This window comes from Somniosus microcephalus, chromosome 14 (genome assembly GCF_052327205.1).
Source record: "Somniosus microcephalus isolate GS21.2 chromosome 14, FLI_Smic_1.0, whole genome shotgun sequence".
NCBI classification, from domain to species: domain Eukaryota; kingdom Metazoa; phylum Chordata; class Chondrichthyes; order Squaliformes; family Somniosidae; genus Somniosus; species Somniosus microcephalus.
This window is the reverse complement of record NC_141000.1, coordinates 86,784,756-86,809,963: the sequence shown is the minus strand read 5'-3', so window position 1 is coordinate 86,809,963 and position 25,208 is coordinate 86,784,756. Positions and strand designations below refer to the sequence as shown.

The window sequence follows — 25,208 nt, the reverse complement described above, 5'->3', positions numbered from 1 at the left end:
GAGAGGATATGGGATTGTAACTTCAACTCTGGGTTGAATAGTATGCTGAGATTGTTAATGGTTTGGTTCCGTTCAGTCTAAGACAGTTGCCTGAGATGAGGTGGCGAGGGTATGGAGTTTCTTCATGAGGCCAAAGATGGTGGCTTCGGTCTTCCCAATGTTTAGTTGGAGGAGAGCGAATACAGAGATCTCAAAAAGGACAGAGTGATAATGCATCATGATCACAGTCACAGAATGTCTTTGGTGACTGGATGTTGGATAAGCAGCCTTGACAAAACGGAGGCAGAGGGAGGTGCTAGGGAGCTAGACCTGGGTCGATGTGCACGTGGGAACTGACCCCATCCCATGTTTGTGATTACTGTTGCCAAGTGGCAGCATGTAGATCAGGAAAAGAAGGGGAGCCAAGCATTGGTCCTTGGAAGACTCCAGGGGTAGGAAGAGAAGTCCTTGCTGGAGATGCTCTGGTTATGTACAAATAGGCAAGAGGGGAACCAAACTAGGGCATTTCCATGGAGCTGCACAATGGAGAAGCGTGGGAGGAGGGTGGTGTGGTTGACTGTGCCAGTGGCTGCAGAGATTAAGGAGGGGATAATACTCTGCAGTTGCAGAGAATATTATTTGTGACTTTGTTTAGGGCCATTTTGGTGCTGTGGGAATGGCAGAAACCTGATTGGAGGAATTCAGACTGAGTTTTGGGAAGATGGGCATGTATCTGGAAGGCAACAAGGAGGTTGGAGTAGCGAATGGTTTTGACAGAGGAGAATGAAGTCTGCTAGACCTTAATGTGGTCCAGCCAGATCTGACAATCAATGGCTAAGCCAATTGAGTGCCAGATATGCTCAAATTTTGTCCCTTGGATTTGAGGGAAGGAGATCCTTGTCACCAGACCCTGTAAGAGGACAATAATATAGCTTTTAGTCTTAACTTTTCACTCAAGAAATAAGACAACTGGAGATTGTGTTTCAGGCCTCTTAAGGAGAATGCCATGTCTAAGGGAATGTGCTGCAGGTCCAGAATGTCATACTTAAGATTAATATAGAAGCAGAATCTGAAAATTAATATAGAAGCAGAATCTGAAGATGTTCAGTATTCACCTCTGTGGAAAGCCTGAAGTTTGTCAAATGGTAGCAGTTGAATTAAGGTTTTTTCTTAATTGATCATCTACTGACTCATTTCAGTTACCTTGGGGGAAGGGAATAAGAGAGATCTTGGTATTTATCTGTAGAATGATGCCCTCTACATTTATAGCTGCTTTTATTTTAGTCTTTAAGTCAGAGTTATGTCAAGGTAGTGCTTCCTGCCAGATTATACCTCCCACTGCAAATGCCTTTTCCACGATAATTGGCTTCTTGGTGTTGGTGAAATAACATTTTCTGGATTTCTCTACTTTCAGAGTAATCCCAGTGATCCTAGCAATCCTAATTAGTCCTGAAGTAAATGAGCCTTGAAGGTATGTTTCATCGTAAAACTGCTTTAGAGGAATTTAAATTTGTATGTGCCTCTATCAACTAATACCATATAAACATGCTGGTTCTGATACCACATGTATGCACAATTGCCACTTCTGTGTGTACAGTCAAATTTGCCTAGCTGATGGCTAGGGTACACACGTTTTCTAGTGCAGAGCATCGTAACTCAGATATAGACAATATATCTCTCTGCATGAGAAACTCACAAGCTCTGAAGGTGTTGGCTGGAGTATTTTTACAAAAGGCAAAATTAACTAGGCTTTTCTATTGTTTCCCTTATTGTACACATTAGGGTGTTAACCTGATATTCTGGGCTTGTTGAAAAGTTATGCTACTGCATAAGTGCTAGATTATTTTTAAAGTATGTTAATTGGGGAAAATGAAAATTTGAAATATAGTGTGGCTCTTGGCTCGTATGTCATATTTAAATTTAATTCAACTGTCACAGAGCTGAGTTTTTGCACGAAGCAATTAATATGCAAATGTACTGATAAATATTTATGTGGACGTCCTAATTATGCAGTAAACTTAAATGTGTTCTAAAATGAGTTTTGCTCAGACATCAAAGGCATTGCCAGCTTGTTAATAGAGCAGAGATTTGCATACGGCACTAATCGGGCGTATGCTGATTAAATTTCATTATGGAAACTGCCAGCTGCAATCTTTGTTTCCATTTCATGACAAAAAAGGGGGAACTTTAACGGTTCAGTTGCCTTGACAGTGAGAAACCAGTCAAGCCAGGAAGCACCAAGGCACTCTGCAACAACTGAAGCTTCTTGTTTTTTTTGCTGTCGTTAAGATAGTTTAAATCTTGGCAAAGGTTGGAAAGAGATTTTTTCCACCTGTTTCACCCCCCACTGTGGACAAATTGAAGTTGCCATGTTGGAGGGCAGTGTATTTGCTGTAGGTGGGTACTTAACTGTTTAGTCAAATAAAATATGGAAATTGGATGAATATGTGCATACTGGGGATTGAAATCTCATTGGATAATTCTTCCCAGTACATTAGTAGTTAGAGTTTTTGCAATAATCCATTTGTTGTGATTATTAGACCAAGAAAACAAATTCATTGTTAGCCATGTGCATGTTTATTGTAACTCCGATTAACTATGTTTTGTATCATATAACCACCTATATTCCTTTTAGAGATTGAGGAAACCTGCTGGGATCTATTTGTCCCTGGAGCAAACAGCTGTGGTTTGTGTTGGCAAATTAAACATTAAAAAAGCCTATTCAGTTCTCTATAGTTGTAACACATTTTGTGATGATGCATCGAAAATATTCTTGTGCCCCATCCTATCACAGGCTGCTTTTACACCCAAGTATTTTCAAAAATGCACTCCTCTCCTTGTGGTAGGATATAGTATGTTTACATTATCAAAGGAAACTTTCTGCCTCTAATATCAGTGTAAAGTTTATACTGGCTATTTCTAAAAAGAAAGTCCGCTTTTAGTTGTGTTGGATTACAAGTGACAAAGATTTAAAAACTTACAGTTCATCTTGGAAAAATGGGCTTTTTTAATTGTGTTGTGCATGTTACTTGCAAGTGATTTTTAACAAGTTACTGTTTAACAAGGTGCTACCAGAAAAAATGTGGTGTGATTTTTATTTTCTAAAACAAGATCTTTGGAAATTTTGAGGTTGTATTAGTGTTGATTCTGATAACTGCTGTATTATGTAGCTACTGTAGTGAAGGAGCGCTCTGTTGAAACTGGAATAGCTAATGGCCTGTACTTTGCGTTAGGAAATTGGTATATTGTTGAAATTCCATGTGTAAACTAAAGAATTTGGTTTTCAGTTGGTTTGGAGAGGCAGTCCAGGTGACTTGTGTTTATAATTGCTGTTCACTCCTTTCCTAATTTTGTAAAACGACTCGTACAGATCTGAGATCTTATTCTCCCTTATTACCATGTACATTTTCTGGAATGGTTGTCACTGAGTGGAATTATCAGAAGGACCTCAGTGTTTGTTTGGACTTCAGGATAGCCTAATGGCAGGCGTACAAATTTCTACACTGCGCACGGGAGGGTTTTTTATATCAGGATTTCGGTAAAGTAGATTGGTGTGAAGTTTTCATCCGTCCATTTGTGTCTGGAGAAAACATTTTGAGCTGTACAACACTGAGTGAAGTTACTAGGTTTTTCCTAATGACAGTACATGACCCATTCCTTTTTAAACATGCATAGGCTTCATGCAAATATGCATCGGCTGGTCTCTTCCTACACTCCATTTAAACCAATTTTGTGGGTCATCCTCAGCTCTTTTTTTGTTTTATCAATTCAACTGTGGGTTCCTACATCTGTATGCATTCATTGTAAGGTTAATCTCTTTGAGGCTTTAGCTTAACCTACGACAGTGACTACACTTCAAAAGTACTTCATCAGCTGTAAAACGCCTTGGGATATCCTGAAGTAATGAAAGGCACTATATAAATTCAAGTCTTTCATTTTTTTTAACCATTCTTGGTCTTGACTAGCTGCATAAATTCTGGGTAGGCAGTAAGGCTGCATTGTCTACCAGGATTTGTAGTGTGTATCTCAAATGGCCAAACATCTTGGTTGCTCAACCCTGAGATTAGATAAAAGCTTTATAAAACTTTGAGTTACATCATTTAGTGTGCCTGCACATTTTAACTAAACTACTCATGTTTAATCTTGACCAGAATAGACCAGAGGCACAAGAACAAGCTCAGGAAATTCTACTCAAATGAGTCTTTTGGATGGGATGTGTGTGTGTGACGTACAGACCAGGAAGGTCCTTGTGATGGCTCATTTCACCCATGAAGCAGTTATGCTTCTTCAACAACAACAACAACAACAACGTGTATTTATATAAACACCTTTTAACATACTAACATGTTCCAAGGCGCTTCACAGGAGTAATCACACAAAACTTCATAGAGCCAAAGGAGACGATATTCGAGCTGGTCACTAAAAGCTTGGTCAAAGAGGTAGTTTTTAATGAGTGTCTTAACGGATGATGGAGAGGCGGAGAAGTTTATGGAGAGAATTCCAAAACTTGGGGCCTAGATTGTTGAAGGCATCGCCTCCACAGGTGGGTGAAGAAAGTGGTGGAGGCACAGAAGGCTAGAGATACAGGAACGCAGAGTTCTTGGAAAATTGTAGGGCTGGAGGAGGTTACAGAGATTAGGAGGGGTGGGACCGTTTGGTGAGACTAATCATGAATGACCAGTCAGGACCCAGTGCTTTAAAGAAAAATTGCTGCTGTTTACTTGGTAACTGAAATTTTTAATATCCAAAGTAAAGGTTTAAACAAAATAAAATCCTCAAGTTACGTGTTTCACAATTACATTATTTGAATTTACCCACCGAATTGTTCTTTGTGTTGTATAATACCTTTCATAGAGTTTTTACTTGAAGATCTCAGCCTCTCAAAGTCTCGGCTTGGACTTCACATTTTGCCCATAGCTGTTAGCTGAAGGCAGATCCTGCAGTCTAAGCACGTGTGCACAAATGCCCAGGATGCATCGGAACATTCATTTATCTCCACTGATGCAATGCTTTGCTTCAGTCTAATGACACATGGATGTTTCTCAATTATTTGAAGACAAGTTGGAGGAAAGATTTTAAAAGCTTTATTTAGGTAAAGCTTATATTGAGTTGTTTTGTTTGAGGCTGTCTGCCTGTGTGTGAGGAAAGAATGCATTTCAAGTATGACTACTGATTACATACCTGTTGCAGCTTTTGTTTGTGTTCCAATTTTATATGTTCTATAAACTTGAAGCACATCAAGAGACAGACAAAAACAAATGATTTGAATCTGAAAGCTCCTCAGCTACATAGGCACTGATTATCAGCTGTGTTTGTTAATTAATTAGAAATGGTTAACATTCTAATTAGTGGCGGGTGTGTGTGTGTTCACACGTCACCTCCATCATTCTGCCAACTCTCCAGTCCTCCCTCACAGTTCCACCAAACCTGAAGATGCCCCTTCAAAGTGTTGGAAGAACAAAGGACCCCTTCATGCTGCCAAACTCCAAGACCCTTCTGTAGTGGCACCAGAGCCCATAACCACATCCAAGTGCAGCTAGACCCCACATACTCCTTCTCAGTACTGCTAAATACCAGATACCTATGTCCAACTGGTTCAATTTGCATGCCATATTGCTGTGTATGCTGTACTTTAAAGATGGTCAATGTTACATTTAAATACATGTGTAATGGAGTATATAAAATAAAAGTCACTTCTTTGCACATTTCACAAAATAATGAACAGTCATGGAATCTGATCCCCCAATGCACCAGTTAAAAATTCCAGAATACCATGCAACAAAACCTCGGCCCCCATTACATTTTTACTTATATTTTTTTCCACCCCTTTGTTTTGGGTCTTCCCACCCCCCCCCCCTTTCCTTTTTTTTCTCTCCTCTCTCCCACATGGCAGCTGTCTCTTATCCTGCCAGTACACTTCACACCTAATCTGAGCTGTCTTTTGCCTCCACTGTCCTATTAGCATCTCGTCTGGTTTTGAATACCTCTTAATGTCTCTTTTTTACTTCTTTTGTTCTATCGCAGCCCTGACTTCGATCTATTTTATTTCCTTTCCAGTTTTGAAAAAGGGTTTCGACCCGAAACGTCAACTCTAATTTCTCTCCACGGATGTTGCCTGGCCTGCTGAGTTTTTCCAGCATTTTCTGGTGTTAAAAGCTGAATTTAACTTACTCAGTCACTGTAAATTAGTATCCCTGTATTTTGACTCGCTATGAGCAACACTATGGGAGATCTGCTAGTTTTATATTGCATTGCCAATATTCCAGATGGCACACCGAGAAGGTCGAGTCTGGCTGCGCTAGTTTTTATGTTTCTAAGTTACACTTTTTTACTAAAGCAAAAACAATCTTATGCTGCTGTATTCTTCTCGGCTGCAAACTGAAACTGACTAGCACATTGTCGTTCCCTAACTAAATACCAATTAAACCGAGTGATCTTTGAGTCTGTATAAACATTGTAAATTAAGACCCAAGCATTAATTTCAAGATTGCAGAGCAATTTCGATCTGTAGCCTTAGAGCAGTGTTGACCAATAGATATTGCTGACTAGCCACAGGTGTGGCTTTGGCAGCACTGTTTTAGCCACATGCACTAATTTTAGTAGAAAAAGCCTTGCATATATTCATAATACAGGTAAATGCACTTCACGTGTGTGTATATATACTTAACATCTACCACCATTCAGTAACCAAGTAAATAAAAGTCAACAATTAAAAACATTTGCACACTTACATGCGTACACCATGTGAATGAGAATTGAGATCACATGCCCAAGGTGTCTTCATTTTTTTGTTAACTGCTCAGAACTGCTATTAGCCTCATCTGGATTTCCAATTAGCCACATGTGGCTATCTTTTTAAATCAATCTTGCTCTCCATTTTCTGCCTTTCACCACTGTCAGTGTACAAAGTCACATTCAGTAGAATAGGTCAAGTACTTCCTTTTCCATTTGCAGCAGTAAATTTGAATGTTTTCAACTAATAACTGACTGGGTGTTTTTAGTTGGCAGTAAGTTGAGATGTGTGTTGGTTGGAGTGTAGGTGTGTACACTTACTCGACATGATGCCCAACATTGTGAATGTAGCAGCCCATTGTTACATTGTTTGTAAATGTTGCAGTCTTTATTTTTTGTTGGGCAGGGGTTGGAAGAAGTGATCTCTGTAGGTCTGTGTCTATAATTCATACTTGTTCCACAATGCAAACTGGTTCCTTGTTTAGTCATAGCTGCTGTATATAAATGCTACCTGAAACTTTTAGAAGGAGGAACTGAAGAAAGCTTCCTGGGCTCTTTTATGCTTCTGGTTCTTAAAGTGATGCAGTATGGTATAAATAACCTCATTCTCTTGTCAATTATAAACCTAGTTTGTTATAAATAAATCATACACATCACTGCCATTTAAACAGCATTCTTTCCATTGACAAAATCCTATGATGCCATTGTTTTTTGTTTGGATTCAGAGCTTTTGATGACCAGAAATGTCCAAAGGTTAGAAATTGCTAATGTGTAAAGTCTAATCAGAAAGTTTCAGGAATCCACACTGTTGACTAAAGTAAAATTTTGCAGTTCTGCATTGAAAGTTTAATTCATGCAGTATTAAAATAATTATGTCTGATCTTTACAACGCTGGGTTTGTAGATTAATTTCATTTTTATAATGGGTTCAATTAGAAGATTTGTTGTTGTACATTGTAATACTTTGGGTGATGTGGAGGTTTACCTACTTAAGTTTTGAATTTTGGGACCCTGTTCTCTGCTGCTGATATGCCTTTTCATGAAATCATTTGGGGTGGTGAATCTAGTTTAAATTCTGTGCTAAACTGGAAGCCTCACACTGAGAAGTCACAAGAATGGGTGGCGCAAACAGTGGAAAAATTCACATTGGTGCAGTAAGTGGGGAGTTTTTACAAATTGGTGTTAAGTCTGTTATTGGGCCAGAGTAGAACAGTTTTACTCTGATCTAGTTAATGTTGTATCTGACCTTGGAGTTTGTGATACTGAGACTAGATACTGAATGTTGTCACTGCTTATTTAGCATATTGATACCAATACATAGAAACATTGCACTGGAACTAGTGTACTTTAGTGTTGTGGGCATTCTAAATTTCTGCTGTGGTACTCTTAATTCCTCACCTCAAATTGGTTCCACCACCACTGACCGAACCTGTAACCACCAGTATTGCACCCTAGTATTATACAACTCAAAATAATCTATCTAGACACAATTCAAGTTTAGAAAAACAAAATCTATAGTTATACAGGAAACTTCGCGATATCCGGCACCGACGGGACCGAGCTGCTGCCGATCTATCAAAACTTCCAGATAGACCAGTGCTAATGTTGAAGGATACGGAGGTTTTCATCTCCGTATCTGACAACAAACACTGTTGCTTAGCAACAGCTTGTAATCACTCGGCCCGTACCTTGGATGCGTCTCTGAAGCTGTTGCTAAGCTACAGAGACGCTTTCCAGAGCCTGACTTATAAAAAAAAATTAAAAAATGCTAGGAGAAGAAAAAAAACCTAACCAAAACAGCTGCTGATTTCTGCCGTTAGATCGAGGTTTCCGGACATACAACCTCCGGATAAACCAAAGTTTCCTGTACTGGGTGTTGGTTACAGTTCAGTTAGATATACAATATGAAAATTTCACATGCTCACCATTGCTGCTCCCAAATCCTAGTGTCCAAACTATGCATGTTCTATTTCCCAGCACTGATATTCCTCACTCTGAGGAAACAGAAATAAAATTGGTAAACAAATGAAAGGCATGTTGCAACAGAAGCTTGACGAAAAATACTTTTGGTAATGTGTTAGGCTAATATGCATTTTACATTGAAATAAACTAGTTTGCACTAATTATAACGTACAAAAGTCTTAATCCCTGATAAATGTATTGCGACAGCTTTCTTTGCTCTGAGGTCATGAGATGGCATTTCCTCTGACTTCATTGCACTCATTTTGTCATACAGTTTACTTTTTCATTTTCTCATTGTTGGGTGCCTGATTAAGTGCCTATATTCCAGGGTATATCAGCCTTTTCTCCCATTGATGAGGATGCTTTGACAATCAATTAGCCATACAGCAAAAGAGCCTTTTTAGGTTAGACCTTTTCAGACATCGGAAAAAGATCGTGGCCTTCATTAAATCTCTGCACATTCATGGTTGGAGAAATCCTACTTTTAACTTGACATCCTGAAGTGCACTACCACAATTGCACCCTTGTTCTCGGTACAGGCTTTTCTCCTTTTGGAAGAAGTTACTGTGTCTTCTCTGTCTCTGCTTATTTTCTTGTTTGTTGGGAAATTAGGAAGAAGTGGAGTAGGATCATGCTGATGGCTACAGAGTGACCTAATAAACATTGTTTTTGATATCTTCTGGCTTATCTATAAATGTAGCCTTTTGTTTCTCTTGAACAAGGATGGCCTCCTCTTCCGGACTAATGGATGATTTCTTCATGCAGCTTTGTCCACTTTGAAATTGATAATCTACTTACTGAGCAGGAGAGACTGGCTTTATCTTGTAAACCAGCCACTGAGGCGTAGGAGCATTTTATGGAATTGATTTGCCCTTTAGCAATGGAAAATTGTACTGAATAAGACCTCCTGTAAAAGTTTTGACTGTTCCCCTCCTACCTTTGTGATTACGTCATGAGAATATCATATTTGGAATATCACATTCCTAGGCAAATTGTAATACTGCTTGGATTGGGGAAAATGGAATTCCTCCATTTCGGAGTGAGTTTCACTATTGTGCTGTGTGGATTTTTATAGTTGTATATGTGCTTAAGCTGATATTTGGACAGTTTAAAAAAAAAAATGAAGTTAGTTGTACTATTTTTAAAGCATGAAATTCTCGTTCATGGTTTACTTGTGATCGAATTGTTGTATCTGGTTGAAAAAAAGACTGACCCAAGAGTACTGTCTTTTATAAAAGACCACAAGAATGGAAAATCATGTGGTGCAAGACAGAGCTCAAGGGAGAGGCATTTTTTTGATTTCCCTTGTTAGAATGTCTGTTTTGTCCATGAGTAGATGAAATTTTAATCAAAAATCAATACAGATATACTTGGTTGTGCTTTTAACAACTATGTATGTGTGGGAAGAACGGTGGGAGAGAATCACTTATGAAACTAACTTGCCATACTGAAGACACTTTTTACATTTAGTACTTTGGTAGTTCAGCTCACAAAAGAGTGATGGGTGTGCGATAGCTTCAGTGCTTACAATGCTAAAACTGGCTTTATCCCAGTGGCAGAATACTAGACCCACTCTGTGGTACTGCCTTTGGACTATTTGAGCCGGTTTAAGCAATGTACAGTTGGTAGACGTGTGTTGCTATTTTGTAATCCAAATTACAGAAGCGCTAAATGTGAAGGTTCTTCAGGTTTGCTACCATAACGTTTACAGCTTAAAATGTTTATAACCTACCCAGCCTGTTACTGTTTCTACTACTTTAATTCTAAGTCGTAATGGAAAAGCTCATATATTTGGTGCTCAGTAGAACGGTTTCTTTGTTGGCATTTAATCAATACTACATAAATATGTTGTTAAGCCAATTAGATGTCTCCTTCCTGAATAATATAGGTAGCTGGGGAAGAAGAAAAGTTATATTGTGAATAACTGATATGAATTGTTTTTTTTCTTTTTTTTTTCTTCCTCCTTTCTGTTTTGCACAGAATCGAGAATGAGCAATCCGTCTGAGTCTATCAAGCCTTCCTTGGATGGCAATGAAGGGAGCACAGGTTGGAACTCTGTTCTTTTAACCCTTTCGGTGCTGAATGATTTTTACAGCGCTCTTGGAAAATAATGCTTGTTTCCTGTCATGTAAAATTCACCTTTTTGATATCCGGCTGAAGTTTGCATTGTTGACTATGTTGACCGTTGAATGTGAAGCTCCAATTTAATACAAAAAAATTAGCACACTAAACTTTTTGTATCTGTCTACAAATACCTGAAACATTGAAGGTTCTCCAGATCAGGGTTTCATTTACATTGTGACTATATGTTGGTATGAAATCTAGGCTGAGGTTCACAGTATAGAGTTTGCTTCACAGGTGAAATCTGTATAAAATTTGCTGAACTTGATGGGGTAAAATATACTGGGAAGTTCTTGTGGTGCATATTTTGTTACTAATGACTTGAATTGTAAATTTCAACTTCATTAATCTACAGTTGATGTGTGCTAGATCTTAATCAGATAGCTATATTCTTCTAATCTGGATTTCTTTTGGGTAACCTGATACACAACAGTAAAATAAAAAAGATGTCCAGTCGGCCCTTGAGTTAGCATTGTTGACCAACACAATATAATCCCCAGCACCATCTGTCATGTAGTTCTTTCCTTCCAGCGCAGTGCCCATGAATTTCAAGTGCACATTTTTCTGCTTTCTAAGATCATGCTCCTTCAAAATTTCAGGCTTTTTTTTACACTTTCTTACTAACTTGTTTATTTTGTCTGAGTTGTGCTTACAAACAAAAGGATTTTGGGATTAAAAGAATATAATTAGAAGACATCAAACATGAAAAAGTAAACTTATTTAATCTTGGATGTACAGTATTACATTTGCAACACTAGTATTGATCTTCGCCAAAAAGATTTTGGACAAAGTCATGCTGTATTTTAAAAAATATATTTATTCTGAGGATATGTGTATTGATAGCAAGGCCAGCATTAATTGCTCATCTCTAGTTGTCCTTCAGAAGGTGGTGGTGGTGAGCCTTCTTGAACCGCTGCAGTCCATGTGGTGAAGGTACCCCCACAATGCTGTTGGGTATTTTGACCCAGCGACGATGAAGGAACTGCGTACGTCCAAGTCGAGATGGTGTGTGACTTGGGGGTGATGGTGTTCCCGTGCACTTACTGCCCATGTCCTTCTAGGTGGTGGTGGAGGGTTTGGGTTATGCTGTCGAAGAGAAGCTTTGGCGAGTTGCAGCAGTGCATCCTCTGGATAGTAGCACAGCAACCGTGATATGGGAGTGGATGTTTAAGCTGGTGGATGGGATGGCAATCAAGCGGATTGCTTTAACCTGGATATTGTCGAGCTCCTTGAGTGGTAATGTCCAGGCAAGTGGAGAGTATTCCATCACACGCCTGTCGTGCCTTGTAGGTGGATGAGAGGCTTTGGGGAGTTGGGAGGTGAGTCAGCTGTTGCAGAATGCCAAGCCTCTGACCTGCTCAAGTATGCATGGCATTTATGTGACTGGTCCAGTTGAGTTTCTAATCAATGGTGACCCCCTCCCCTCTCCCCCAGGATGTTGATTGTGGGGGGGGGGGGGGCGTTGATGATAAGGCCATTGCGTGTCATGGTGAGGAGGTTAGACTCTCGTGTTGGAGATGGTCATTGCTTGGCACTTAAGGGGTACAATTAAAGCCACACATCAGCCCAAACCTGGATATTGTCCAGGTCTTGCTGCATGTGGGCATGGACTGCTTCATTATCTGAGGAATTGTGAATGGAGCTGAACACTGCAATCATCAGTGAACTTTTGACCTGACCTTATGATGGAGGTAAGATCATTGATGAAGCAGCTGAAAATAGTTGAGCCTAGGATTCTGTCCTGAGGAACTCCTGCAGTGATGACCTGGGCTGAGATGATTGGCCTCCAACAACCACAACCATCTTCTGTGTGCTAGGTATGACTACATTGATTTCAGATTTACTAGGACTTCTTCGTACTGGTGGGATAGGACCTACCCAGGGATTGTCATGGAGGCTTCTGGGACATTAGCTGATTGGTATGATTCTGTGAGTATGATTGGTATGATTCTGTGAGTATGACTGTCAGATTATTGCTTGACTCGTCTGTGGGACAGCTCTCCCAACTTTGGCATCAGTCCCCAGATGTCTGTGAGGAGGACTTTGCAGGTCGACTGGGCTGGGTGTGCTTTCATTATGTCCAAATTCGATGCCTAGATCCCAGCCGAGTAGTCTGTACGGTTTTATTATTCTTTGTAGCAGCTTGATACAACTGAATGGCTTGCTAGGCCATTTCAGAGGGAAGTTAAGAGTCAACCACGTTGGTGTGGGACTGGAGTCACGTATAGATCAGGCCGGGTAGGGATGGCAGACTTCTTTCCCTAAAGGACATTAGTGAACCAGTTGGGTTTTTACAACAATCCGACCGCTTCATGGTCACTTCTACTGATCCCAGCTTTTTAATTCAAACTCACAAACTGCCATGGTGTGATTTGAACTTGTGTTCTCTGGATTATTAGTCTAGGCCTCTGGATTACTGGTCCAGTAAAAATCCAAAGATATTGGTGTACAGTATCATGTATATTATTGCCGTTTGCATTCAGCATGCATTTGGCTCACTGGCACAGCCAACTATTTCAGCTTGCAGACTCTGCATTGATTTTAAAGTGACTGACATCAGCAAAGCAGAGGCTGCTGGGATTGTTTCAGTGACTGATCATGGTTGGAATTGGGATTGCATTTTTGCCCACCTTTCTTGGGTCCATGACGGTTCCAGCATTGGATTAATGAGGTATGCTTTCCAGATCACCTGTTCAGTGCAAACTGATTGGGCTGGCAGGTGCAGAGTAACAAGGGGAACTATTGCTGTTGTGGATTGAAGGAAGCAGGTGAGAGAGGCAGTACATTCACAACAGCAAACAGCAGTGTAATTTGGGGACTCAACTTCCATTATTCACCAGGAATGCCTTTCATTATGACAGATAAGCAGTTTAATTCTTCAGGCACGTAGTATAGTTGTAATACCCTCCGTTTTAGACAATGTTGAAGTGCAGTAGGTTTCAAAGAATTGAGGAAAGGAAATTTGTATATGGTAATTTGAGGGGCTCTCGTTCTCAAATTATTTCATTGTTTTATGCAAACCAAAGGTGAAGGACAACCATGAAAAGCAGCGACTTTAAATTGCTGGATGTTGAAGCTGAAATATATTATATATTTTAATTCTAAGATGTATTCATTCTTCAGAGAGATGGAGAAATTTTTGGAAAGTTTGTAGCGATTATAATTAAAGGAAACAGTCCAGTAGCATTGTTTTCCAAAAGTAATAATGCTGATTCATTTGTAATCCTATACATCTCGTGGCATTGTTCAATTCATCAAATCTCAAGTGGATTTTTTTCAGTTGAGCATTTGACACTGAGCATCATGTTGCATAACTTTCCCTTGTCAAATGTCCATAAACCTGATTTTCTGATCGGTAAATCTAAGTTAGAATCCTAACTTCGTGCCTTTACTCCTTTGATTAAGAAATCTCTAACTGTACCATGCTAAAATATCATTTTAATTTGTTCTGATTTTTTCTGTTTCATAACCTGCAAGATTTTAAGATCTGTGTAACCTTGAGGAATGTCTTTTCAGTCATCAATCATAATTCAGTACATTTCCAGTCATAACTATGGAACTTTTTCAATAAGCATCCATTGAAGATTAAAGAGAAATCCTAGTAAACTAGAGAAAATGAACATGATTGAAACAATATTGGCAGGGCAGCTGTTTCTATCTGTGGATCAACAACTTACTTTATCTGAACTGATGTACAAGACTTGCACTTGGAAGGATAAACATAAAGACTGGACCAAGTTTTTAAAAATTATTTTTGAGTGAATGCCCCACATTCTGTACAAGTAGGTTAGGCAGCGAGAGCGTGTGAACATCCCACTCTTCCGGCACTGTGCCTAGGCGTACTCACTTCATTGTGGTTCACATACTCACACCTTTCACTTGTGTGTATTCCTTTGTGCCAGTACTCTCTTCCCTCTTTCCCTATGCTCTGGCTCTTGCTTTTGCCCTCTCTCTCTTGCTCACATTTTGAATACTCTTGCTCTCTGTCGCTCAATCTCTCACCCTCACTCTCTCTGTAGCTCACTCTGCATGTGTGCTCTCTTTCCTCCTTGATTTGCTCCTACTCAAGTTGTCTTTCCAAGTGTGCTGTCTGATGCTTGCTTTTTCTCCCTCACACTTTCTCTAGTGCTTTTCCTATCTCATTCTTCCTGTTTGTTCACTCTTTCCCTATTTTTTTCTTGGCTTTTCACTTTTGCTCTTTCACTTTCCTTTTCTGTCCCTCCCACACTCATTGTGCTCTTATGTATGCACACGTGTGCCTTTCCTACATTACAAGTTATTGCACTTTTTAAAAAGTACTTTGTTGGCTATAAAGTGCTTTGGGATGTCCTGAGATAATGAAAGGCGCTATATAAATGCAAGTTCCTTCCTTTTTTGTTATTCTCTTTCGTGCTCTCTTCCGTGACACTATTTTTGGTTTCTCGTGCACAAGCTCTTTTTCCTTCCTTTGCTCTTGTGCTCGAGTACTCTTTTTCTCTAGCTCTCGCTACTTCTCGCTCACTTCTTTCTCCCTCTTGGTTTTTGGTACATGTTCTCATTCTCCATCTCTAGTGCTTGTGTGTTTGGTAGCTTGCTTGTGCCCTCTGGTTCTTGTGCACTTGCTCCCTGTTTCATCTGCTCTCTTGTGCTCACTTATTGTCTTTTTTGCATGTTTTTTCACTTCGTTTGTATTCCCATGCTCTTGTGTACTCTTTCATGCTCTCTGTTTTTCTCTGTCTTTCACATGCTCTGATGTGTGCTCTCTCCCATTTGCTTTTGTGCAGCTCTCATCCTCGCGCGCACATTCTGAATGTGTCTGTGCCCATTGGTGGCCATGCCTTCAACTGCCAAGGCCCTAAGCTCTGGAATTCCCTCCCCAAACCTCTCCGCCTCTCTTTCCTCCTTTTAAGACGCTTGTTAAAACCTACCTTGTTGACCAATCTGCCCTAATATCTCCTTATGTGACTCGGTGTCAAATTTTGCTTGGTAATGCTCCTGTGAAGCTGAAGTGCTTTGGGACCAATGTTCCCTCGAAGTTGTGTGCATGCACGTAGCCGCGCAGTAATCTGCAAGGTCCTGCGCAGGCCGCTCACCAGCCTTTACATTGTAAATACCGCGCGTGCGCAGAAAAGAAACAAGTCACGCAGAACAGAGCTCAGCTTACAGGGAACGTTGCTTGGGACGTTTTACTATGTTAAAGATGCTGTATAAATACAAGTTGTTGTCTTCATCTCGCTATCGGTCTGTATGCTGTCTCGGCTCATCGTGAAGTATTAACCATTTACTGATGACGTTCTGGTAAACACTGGTCCAGTTTCATTTGTCCAAGGTAAAGGACTTGGTTGTTTTTTTAGGGTATGGCCAGCAGAAAATTCTGCTGGTGAGCCTGTTTACTGAATGTACTGACTGAAATTTTGATTTATAGAAAAAATAATCTATTCAGATTTAAATTTTATTTGTAGCCAAGATCAACTAGCGAAGGGAAAAAGAAGGCAGAAGAAACTAGGAGGTTAGAGGGGGAAAATCCTGTCTCTCCCCCTCATACAAGGAAGTTGGGGAAATACGGAGGAAAGCAAAAATATGAATAATCCAGGTGGCTATGAGAAATGTGTGTTTTTGTTGTAATTACAATATTGGGTCCAATACTCTTCTGTGTATACAGATCTTGGATTGGTAACGCATTAAAAAATATTTTGAGTGCCCTGTACTGATGTACATTTTGACTGCTTGTCTTTATAGTTGAAGGTTCATTGCTGCACAAGTACACAAATGGCAAAGTAGTGGAAAGTACTCCAATATGCCATGCTGTGGAGTGATAGGATAGGGATTTGTCCCAGCAGCATCCCACATGGGAAGTTTCTAGTCTGCCATATATTAAAATGTTTATTGATAGATGCTTATGTGTAGTTTGCCCGCCTACCCTCTTGATCTGGGATTGGTGCATGAAATGTGGAAATAAGAGAGAAAATGAACAGAATGCATAAACTACTGAATCACTATGAAGGACAGTGGGGTAGAAAAAAATATATAAAGGAAATTTTTGCTTAACTGGTCAATAAAATTTGAGGTAATTGTTTCTAACAGTTTCTGTTTATTTGCCCATGATCACCCACATTTTTGTTATTTGTAAAGCCTGTCATCTGAGTATACCTTTAGTTGGGTGAGGGTCCATATATAATTATTACCATTTTCAAAAAGGTGCAAAGAGTAATTGGATGAGGGGATGTTAATAACTGTACCATGTATGTTTGGTTAATACAATAGTTTTGGAGGGAGCTAAAGCAAGAGTGCTGTATTTTTATGGCAAAGACAATGGATGGTCCCTAACTATAAAGAAAATATGACACCTGTGTTGGGTAATGGCTAACAGTTACTTAGGCTTGGCAACCACTTGTTCAGCCCCTTTCTGTTAATATTTTTTCTCTTTGTGTTTGTGTTTTGGTCTCCCTTTTCCAGGTGCGCAAACAAATGGACTGGATTTCCAGCGGCAGCCCATCCCAACAGGAGGCCCAATCACAACAGCACAGGCCCAGGCCTTACTGGGACAGCTGCACCAGGTATAACGTGCTACAACTAGAAAAAATCATTTATGTTGCAATTCATATTTCCTTTCCTCATTTAAGAAAACTGGATTGCAATGAGACCACAGAGCACAAGGGCCTGGAGTTTCTGCATTATTTTCACCCAGATAACCGTTTAATCTGGATGGAATCAAATCAAATAGTGCAAAAGATTGCAGAACTTTACGCCCAGATATTCACAATATTTTACAGTAATTCCACATTCACTTCGCCCGAACCAGTCCCCGTCGACAAAACTGGCCATTCCCCCAGGTCGGAAAGTTGACTTTCTGCCGATTGTGCTCAATCAGGGTAGGGGATGGAGGTTCATCACATTACGCCCAGATTCCCAGGCGCACAGGCACCTGTGATCAGATGAATCCGGTGTTAATCACCTGACCAGCAGTCAATTAATGCCACAGGTCTGCCCTGCTGCTGCAGAAATCATCAATTAGTTAAAAAAATTTGAAGAATGCCTCATTTCCTGGCAATCCCACCCAAGCACCTTGAGGCCCCATTGCCCCTGTTCCACTCTCAAATCGATTATGTTTAATTACGGTGCTGAACTGCACTGATTCATGGGAGATTTTATGTTCAAGCTTATGCTAATGAGTTTATGTGGAATCTTGGGCGTAACTTCACCATGGCAAAACCAATGCAGTGTGTGTCTGGAGCATGGCAAAACCAATGCAGTGTGTGTCTGGAGCATTCTGGGCGCAGTTCGTCGATTTTTGTCCCTAGTGGAAACTCCAGGCCGAGATATTTTACCGAAATGATTAATTGGTCATTGTGTCATAGTTCAGTTGGGATTATACAGTTTTTTAAAAAGCCCCACAAATCTAGGATATAGTACACCGGATCTAGTGCAAGTTAGTATTTGAACTTCTGATCACTTACAAAATTAGTTAGTTGAGTATAACAAGGTGTGTCTAATCTAATGTGTCACAGGATTCAAGTGGCACTGAAGGATTGATCAGTGTTCTCTGAACTCTGCTATATGTATGACACTTATAATGTACATAATTTGTTATAGTTGCCTGATTAAAAGAAATACAGAGGCAAAATATGCAACAAGCACTAAGTTTGGTTTTTGCATTGGAGCACCCTTAAGATTGTGTCTTGATGCAAAATGAAGTGGCATGAAATTTTGGCTATTTTATATGGGGAAGTGATTTGCTGTGTGTGTATATATTTTCAGTATTATGGTGTTAAATTACATTGTGCAATGTACTTGGCATAAATGTCTCCTGCACTATGGCATGCATGTTTTTGATCAACGTTGCATCGTTTATCCAAAGTGGACCACTTCTGTGGTACATTCCACTACCTTTATAAAAGATTTGAAATGTTACTTTTGATATTTGGCATATAAATTGTACTTCTAATTCAAATAAAGGACTGTTTTAACTTGGTAGAAAGTTCTATATTGTGACCTGAAAAATGTGGAGGTGTGGCGTTTATTTTGGGTAGCAGTTTTCAGATATTCCTGCTTGTCTGTTGGATTTTGAGGTTGTCCATTGATCAGATTTAGTATTAGACTTTAGTGACCTCCAATGATCTTTGACACAAACAATCCTAGCGCACTGGGGTAAAATCTTTTGCCATTTTAGCATCAAAAAATTCTCATTACCCCACTGATTGTGGAAATTGCAGTCTCAGCAGAGAATTGAGAGCGCTATCAGTTTATATATGTAAAAGTGAAGGACTTTTTACATGGGACGATTTTTATTCCACTGCAACATGTGGAAGCTGCACGGCTTGCGTCAATGAAAACATCCCTTGTAACTTGCTTGAATGGCATTCTCACTTCGCTTGTTTGTCTCTTCCCTATTGCTTGTTTTGTTTTATTTCAATTTTTCAAAGGCCCATTTATTTTTGTCACTTTTTTTGTCAGTTCCTTCCAGTTGTCATCTTAGCAAAATGTTTTTTCATGTACATATATACTGTATTGTCATTTTCTTGTCACTTTAGGTTAACTACATGTCAGATGTGACGAACAGATGCTTATATGTGAGTTTTCACACCTATAATATTTATTGAGGTTATTGTTGGGGCTATGTGCACTATTGCTTGTTCAGACCTGCAAGGCTTGTGAGGCATCTCAATTTACGTAACAATTTTTTCCTGCTAGAAATTTATATAAAAAAAGAAACTCTTAATATAAAAATGATCAGCTTCAAATGTTTGTAGTGCTTAACTGCCTAATATATACTGGCAACTAAAAGAACTATTTCAGAACAAATGGTACATCCAGTGTGTGGCTACTTTGAACCCAGTAGTGAATTGGTAGTGAAGATTGTCATATGGAAGTTTCAGTGGGACCCTTTTCAAAATTACCCTGTCACAAAATTGATTTTTGGGAGTTCTTTCCAGGCAGGAGGGGGAGGAAACACTCCTGTTTTAAGGTTGTATAACACATTTATTATAGTAATAAACTTAAACTTGATTTTGTCAAAAAAATTCTTGTATAAACTGGTTTTTAGGTTTCAAATTGGCAGCTAGATTCATGGCCTGACTGTAATCCCCTCGTACTATTTGTTGCTAGATTTTTTTTAAACATAGTTGGAACTACCAATAGCCTTGATTGCAGGCTTAGACAGGGGCTGTTTGTCTCTACTTTTGTGCAATTCAAGAGAATTTGATTTGATGGAGTATGTTGCCATCTGGTTAGATCCAGTGTTTTTAAGTTAAATATTCTCTCAGTTTCAGGTGCTCAAGATGCACATACCACAGCTCATGACTATACCAATGTACTATGACATGCCAAGTTCTGAATGTTTTCTCTGGTACTAGTCAGACAAAAACTGTCTTGTCTATTTTACACCAAATCAAAAGGTCTAGTGGATGACTTGAATTAGTGACTGGTCACCATAATAGTTGCAAGTGGAAAATATTCTACTATATTCCACTTCAGTCATTGTGCTATTTAATGTTGCAAGTTTCATTTAATTGTAGGCTATAGCAGTTGGTGTCTTGTTTATGTCCTCCTCCCATTCCTTTTTTGACTCCAATCCAGCAAATAGGCTGTTCCCAGGTCTCTTCAAATGCCGTTGAGCCAAGTAGATGAGTTACCTTTTGTTTTTCTCCAGGAAAAAATGTTTTATTACTACTCGGTGCTTTTCCTAAAAGGCAAACTCACATGTATAACTTGTTTCTTCATTTTGTGATGATTGCTATGACCATGAAATGCCATTTCACAGCTTGGCTGAAAACTGCTGGTGCTGTCTCCTTTAGGAAACAATACATCAAATATTTTGTATAAAATGTGGTGGGTTTTATTTTCAAACAATGTATAGAAATCTACAGTTTGAATTGATGCAAAGTCTAGAGATGAGCAAACTCCCTAGATTTAAATGAAAGAAGAGAATGGTATGATTGTAATACAGATGATAAAATGTACTATACAGTGAGGCAGAATACTATAGTCCATCGGATTAATCAGGAGTATGCAGCTGGAAAAGAAACAGTCTTCACAGGATAGTGAAGCCACCTTGTTACTTAAAGGGTTGATGGTGGATAGGCAATGGCAAACATTTAAAGATCGCATGGATGAACTACAGAATTTGTTCATCCCTGTTTACATAAGAACATAAGAAACAGGAGCAGGAGTAGGCCAATCGGCCCCTCGAGCCTGCTCCACCATTCAATAAGATCATGGCTGATCTGATCCTAACCTCAAATCTTCTATCACTCTCCATCCACCTGAACCCATATGATCTCCCGGGAGAGGCGAAAAACCAGATAAAGACCCAATGGCCAATTTGGGAGAAAAAAATCTGGGAAATTCCTCTCCGACCCATCTAGGCGATCGAAATTCTTCCAGGATATAACATAAAATAAAACAAAAAAGGTGACTCGACCGTTTTTAACGAGGGAAATTAGGGATAGCATAAGATCCAAGGAGGGGACATATAAATTGGCCAGAAAAAGCAGCAAACCTGAGGATTGGGAGCAGTTTAGGATTCAGCAAAGGAGGACAAAGGGATTGATTTAAGAGGGAGAAAATAGAATATGAGAGTAAGCTTGCAGGGAACATAAAAACTGACTAAAAGCTTCTATAGATATGTGAAGAGAAAAAGATTGGTGAAGTCAAGCGTAGGTCCCTTGCAGTCAGATTCAGGGGAATGTATAATGGGGAACAAAGAAATGGCAGACCAATTAAATACATACTTTGGTTCTGTCTTCACAAAGGAGGACACAAATAACCTTCCAGAGATGTCGGGGAACATAGGGTCTAATGAGAGGGAGGAATTGAATGAAATCAGTATTTGTAGGGAAATGGTGTTAGGGAAATTGACGGCATTGAAGGCCGATAAATCCCCAGGGTCTGATAATCTACATCCTAGGGTACTTAAGGAAGTGGCCCTAGAAATAGTAGATGCATTGCTGGTCATCTTCCAAAATTCTATAGACTCTGGGACAGTTCCCATGGATTGGAGGGTAGCTAATGTAACCCCACTATTTAAAAAACATGGTAGAGAGAAAATGGGGAATTATAGACCGGTAAGCCTGACATCGGTAGTGGGGAAAATGCTAGAGTCCATTATAAAAGATGTAATAGCAGAGCACTTGGAAAACAGTGACAGGATCGGACAAAGTCAACATGGATTTACAAAAGGTAAATCATGCTTGACTAATCTACTGGAATTTTTTCCGGATGTAACTGGTAGAATAGATAAGGGAGAACCAGTGGATGTGGTGTATTTGGACTTTCAGAAGGCTTTCGATAAGGTCCCGCATAAGAGATTGGCATGCAAAGTTAAAGCACATGGGATTGGGGGTAAGTTACTGACTTGGATAGAGAACTGGCTGGCAGACAGGAAGCAAAGAGTTGGAATAAACGGGTCTTTTTCCGAGTGGCAGGCAGTGACTAGTGGGGTACCGCCAGGATAGGTGCTAGGACCCCAGCTATTCACGATATATATTAATGATCTAGATGAGGGAACTAGATGTAATATCTCCAAGTTTACAGACGACACAAAGCTGGGTAGGCGTGTGTGCTGTGAGGAGGATGCCGAGAAACTCCAGCATGATTTGGACAGTTTGGGTGATTGGGCAGATGCATGGCAGATGCAGTATAATGTGGATAAATGCGAGGTTATCCACTTTGGTGGCAAAAACAGGAAGACAGATTATTATCTGAACAGCAATAGATTGGGAAAAGGGGAAGTGCAACGAGACCTGGGTGTCCTTGTGCACCAGTCGCTGAAGGTAAGCATGCAGGTGCAGCAGGCGGTTAAGAAGGCAAATCGTATGTTGGCCTTCATAGCAAGAGGATTCGAGTACAGGAGCAAGGATGTCTTGCTGCAGTTGTACAGGGCCTTGTTGAGACCACACCTTGCGTATTGTGTGCAGTTTTGGTCGCCTTATCTGAGGAAGGATGTTCTTGCCATGGAGGGAGTGCAGCGAAGATTCACCAGACTGATACCTGGGATGGCAGGAATGACGTATGAAGAGAGATTGGGTCGATTAGGCTTATATTCGCTGGAGCTTAGAAGAATGAGAGGGGATCTCATTGAAACGTATAAAATTCTAACAGGACTAGACAGACTAGATGCAGGAAGGATGTTCCCGATGGCGGGGGAGTCCAGAACCAGGGGTCATAGTCTAAGGATAAGGGGTAAGCCATTTAGGACTGAGATGAGGAGGAATTTCTTCACCCAGAGAGTGGTGAACCTGTGGAATTCTCTACTACAGAAGGCAGTTGAGGCCAACTTATTAAATATATTCAAGAAGGAGTTAGATATATTCCTTAAGGCTATTGGGGATCAAGGGATATGGAGAGAAAGCAGGGACAGGGTACTGAATTTGGATGATCAGCTATGATCTCATTAAATGGCGGAGCAGGCTCGAGGGACCGAATGGCCTACTCCTGCTCCTATCTTCTATGTTTCTATGTTCAGCAGTTCCATGAAGCAGCCACCGATTCCATCTCCCTCTCTGGCCATTGACTCGGGCTGATTCAGATTGTTCACAACCTCGGCGTCCTATTTGACCGTGAGCTAAGCTTCCGACCCCATATCCCCACCACGGAGACCACCTACTTCCACCTCCAGAACATCGACTGTCTCTGTCCCTGCTTCAGCACATCTGCTGCTAACATCTCCAGACTCAACTATTCCAATGCTCTCCTGGCCGGCCTCCCATTTTACAGCCTCCGTAAACTTGAGCTCATGCAAAACTCTGCTCCCCAAATCCCAACCCACACTCCTGTGCCCACTGACCTAGAGTGGCTCCTGGTCCACCAATGTCTCAGTTTTAAAATCCTCACAATGTTCAGATCCCTCCATGACACGCCCCTCCCTATCTCTGTAACCTCCTACAACCTCAGAGAACTCTGCGTTCCTTCAGCTCTGGACTCCTGTGCACCCCTCACTCCCTTTGCCCCCACCATCGGTGACTGTCTTCAGCCGTCTAGACCCTAAGCTGTGAAATTCCTTCCATTAACCTCTCTGTCTCTGCACCTCTCTCTTCTCCCTAAAACTTATCTCCTTTGACCAAGCTTTTGATCTGGTCAACTCCATATCCATAAAGCCCCAACAGGACATGGTTTCTTTCTTGCAAGAAGAGCAAAGCACTGCCACTCCCACCACCACGTCCAACGCGTGAAGGACTTTCTTAAAGACTGCTTTAGTACTATATCCTCAACCATTCAAAGCCTGTTCTTGCATGTAATCTACTTTATTAAGATGGTTTCTGCCCCTCTCACAGTGACACCAGCACCAATCTAACCATGAGTGACCAATCAGATTTCTACATCAGTAGTAGAGATGATTAGATGAATAAATGTTTTTGATTAATTCTGTGAAGCCTTTGTGGTTAACATTCTTGAGTTTAAATTGATGGGGTAGAATCTACGATAGAGGAGGTTAAACTGGAGGAATTATTAAAGTGTGCTTTGGGCTCAAACTCTGAACTCTCGTTGAGGTTAGATATTTAATTTTTTAAGGACCCAAATGTATACTGATTGGAGGCGTTCAGCTGAAAAATCCCAATGTTCCAGTGCCCACAATCAATGTACGAAATATGCCAGAATTTATCTTGAATTTCTATGGTTTAATGTATGATGTCAAATTTAGCTCATTGAATGATGCTGTATTCGCTGAGATAAATAATAAAGTATTCTTCCAGTCCACTAATGATGCAGCATTGGTTAGAAAACCATTTGATTCTAGGATTATCAGATTTAAGAAACAAGTGGCAACACCAAATCATATCTATTACTATATCTTGCTAACTTTATGCAAAGACAGCATGGTTATTGGAATAAACATTACAAATAACACAGAACCTGGCTTCATAAAAACAACACACTGCAGGAAACTTTCTGGTATCCGGCACGGACGGGACCGAGCTGGTGCCGGTCTATCAACAATGCCGGAGAATCGAGCGCTATAGTTAAAACACACGGAGCTTCTGAGCTCCGTGTCTAGCAACAAACCCTGTTGCTTAGCAACAGCTTCAAAACAATCAGCACAGCTTGCAAGCGTCTCTGTAGCTTAGCAACAGCTTCAGTTAGACGCTTGCACAGCCAGAAATGAGTTTTAAAAAAAAAGTAACTAAAAGTTAAAAAAAAAGTTATCTGAACCGACTCCTGAATTTTGCCAGTTAACCGACATTTACGGTTATTTAGTGGCCGGTTAATCGAAAGTTTCCTGTCGTAGCTGGGTTAAATTTAGTATATCAGAACAACATAGAGCTCAATTTCAGAATTGCAGTCTCTAAGATTACTACAACAACAACAACTTGCATTTATATTGCGCCTTTAACGTAGTAAAACATTACAAGGCGCTTTATGAGAGCATTTTTAAACAAGATTTGCTTTGTATAGCCTCATAGTTGCATAATCAAGCAACTGCTCGAAGATCTCTATGTA

At 40.1% G+C, this 25,208-nt stretch overlaps 1 protein-coding gene across 5 annotated transcripts in view; it reads left to right on the top strand.

The window, feature by feature from the left end:
- LOC147107654 (POU domain, class 2, transcription factor 1-like) overlaps window positions 1-25,208 on the top strand; it is a 148,898-nt gene that overhangs the window by 48,732 nt on the left and 74,958 nt on the right. For 2 of the 5 annotated variants that reach the window (XM_086006867.1, XM_086006866.1), the window contains 3 exons: window positions 16,235-16,380; window positions 17,229-17,329; window positions 19,304-19,342. In XM_086006867.1, the coding sequence (XP_085862993.1) occupies window positions 16,353-16,380; window positions 17,229-17,329; window positions 19,304-19,342 (168 nt within the window). In that variant the 5' untranslated portion in view covers window positions 16,235-16,352. Of the gene's footprint in view, window positions 1-10,652; window positions 10,719-16,234; window positions 16,381-17,228; window positions 17,330-19,303; window positions 19,343-25,208 lie in introns of all 5 variants that reach the window. The other 3 variants (XM_086006870.1, XM_086006868.1, XM_086006865.1) reach the window with 3 other exon arrangements.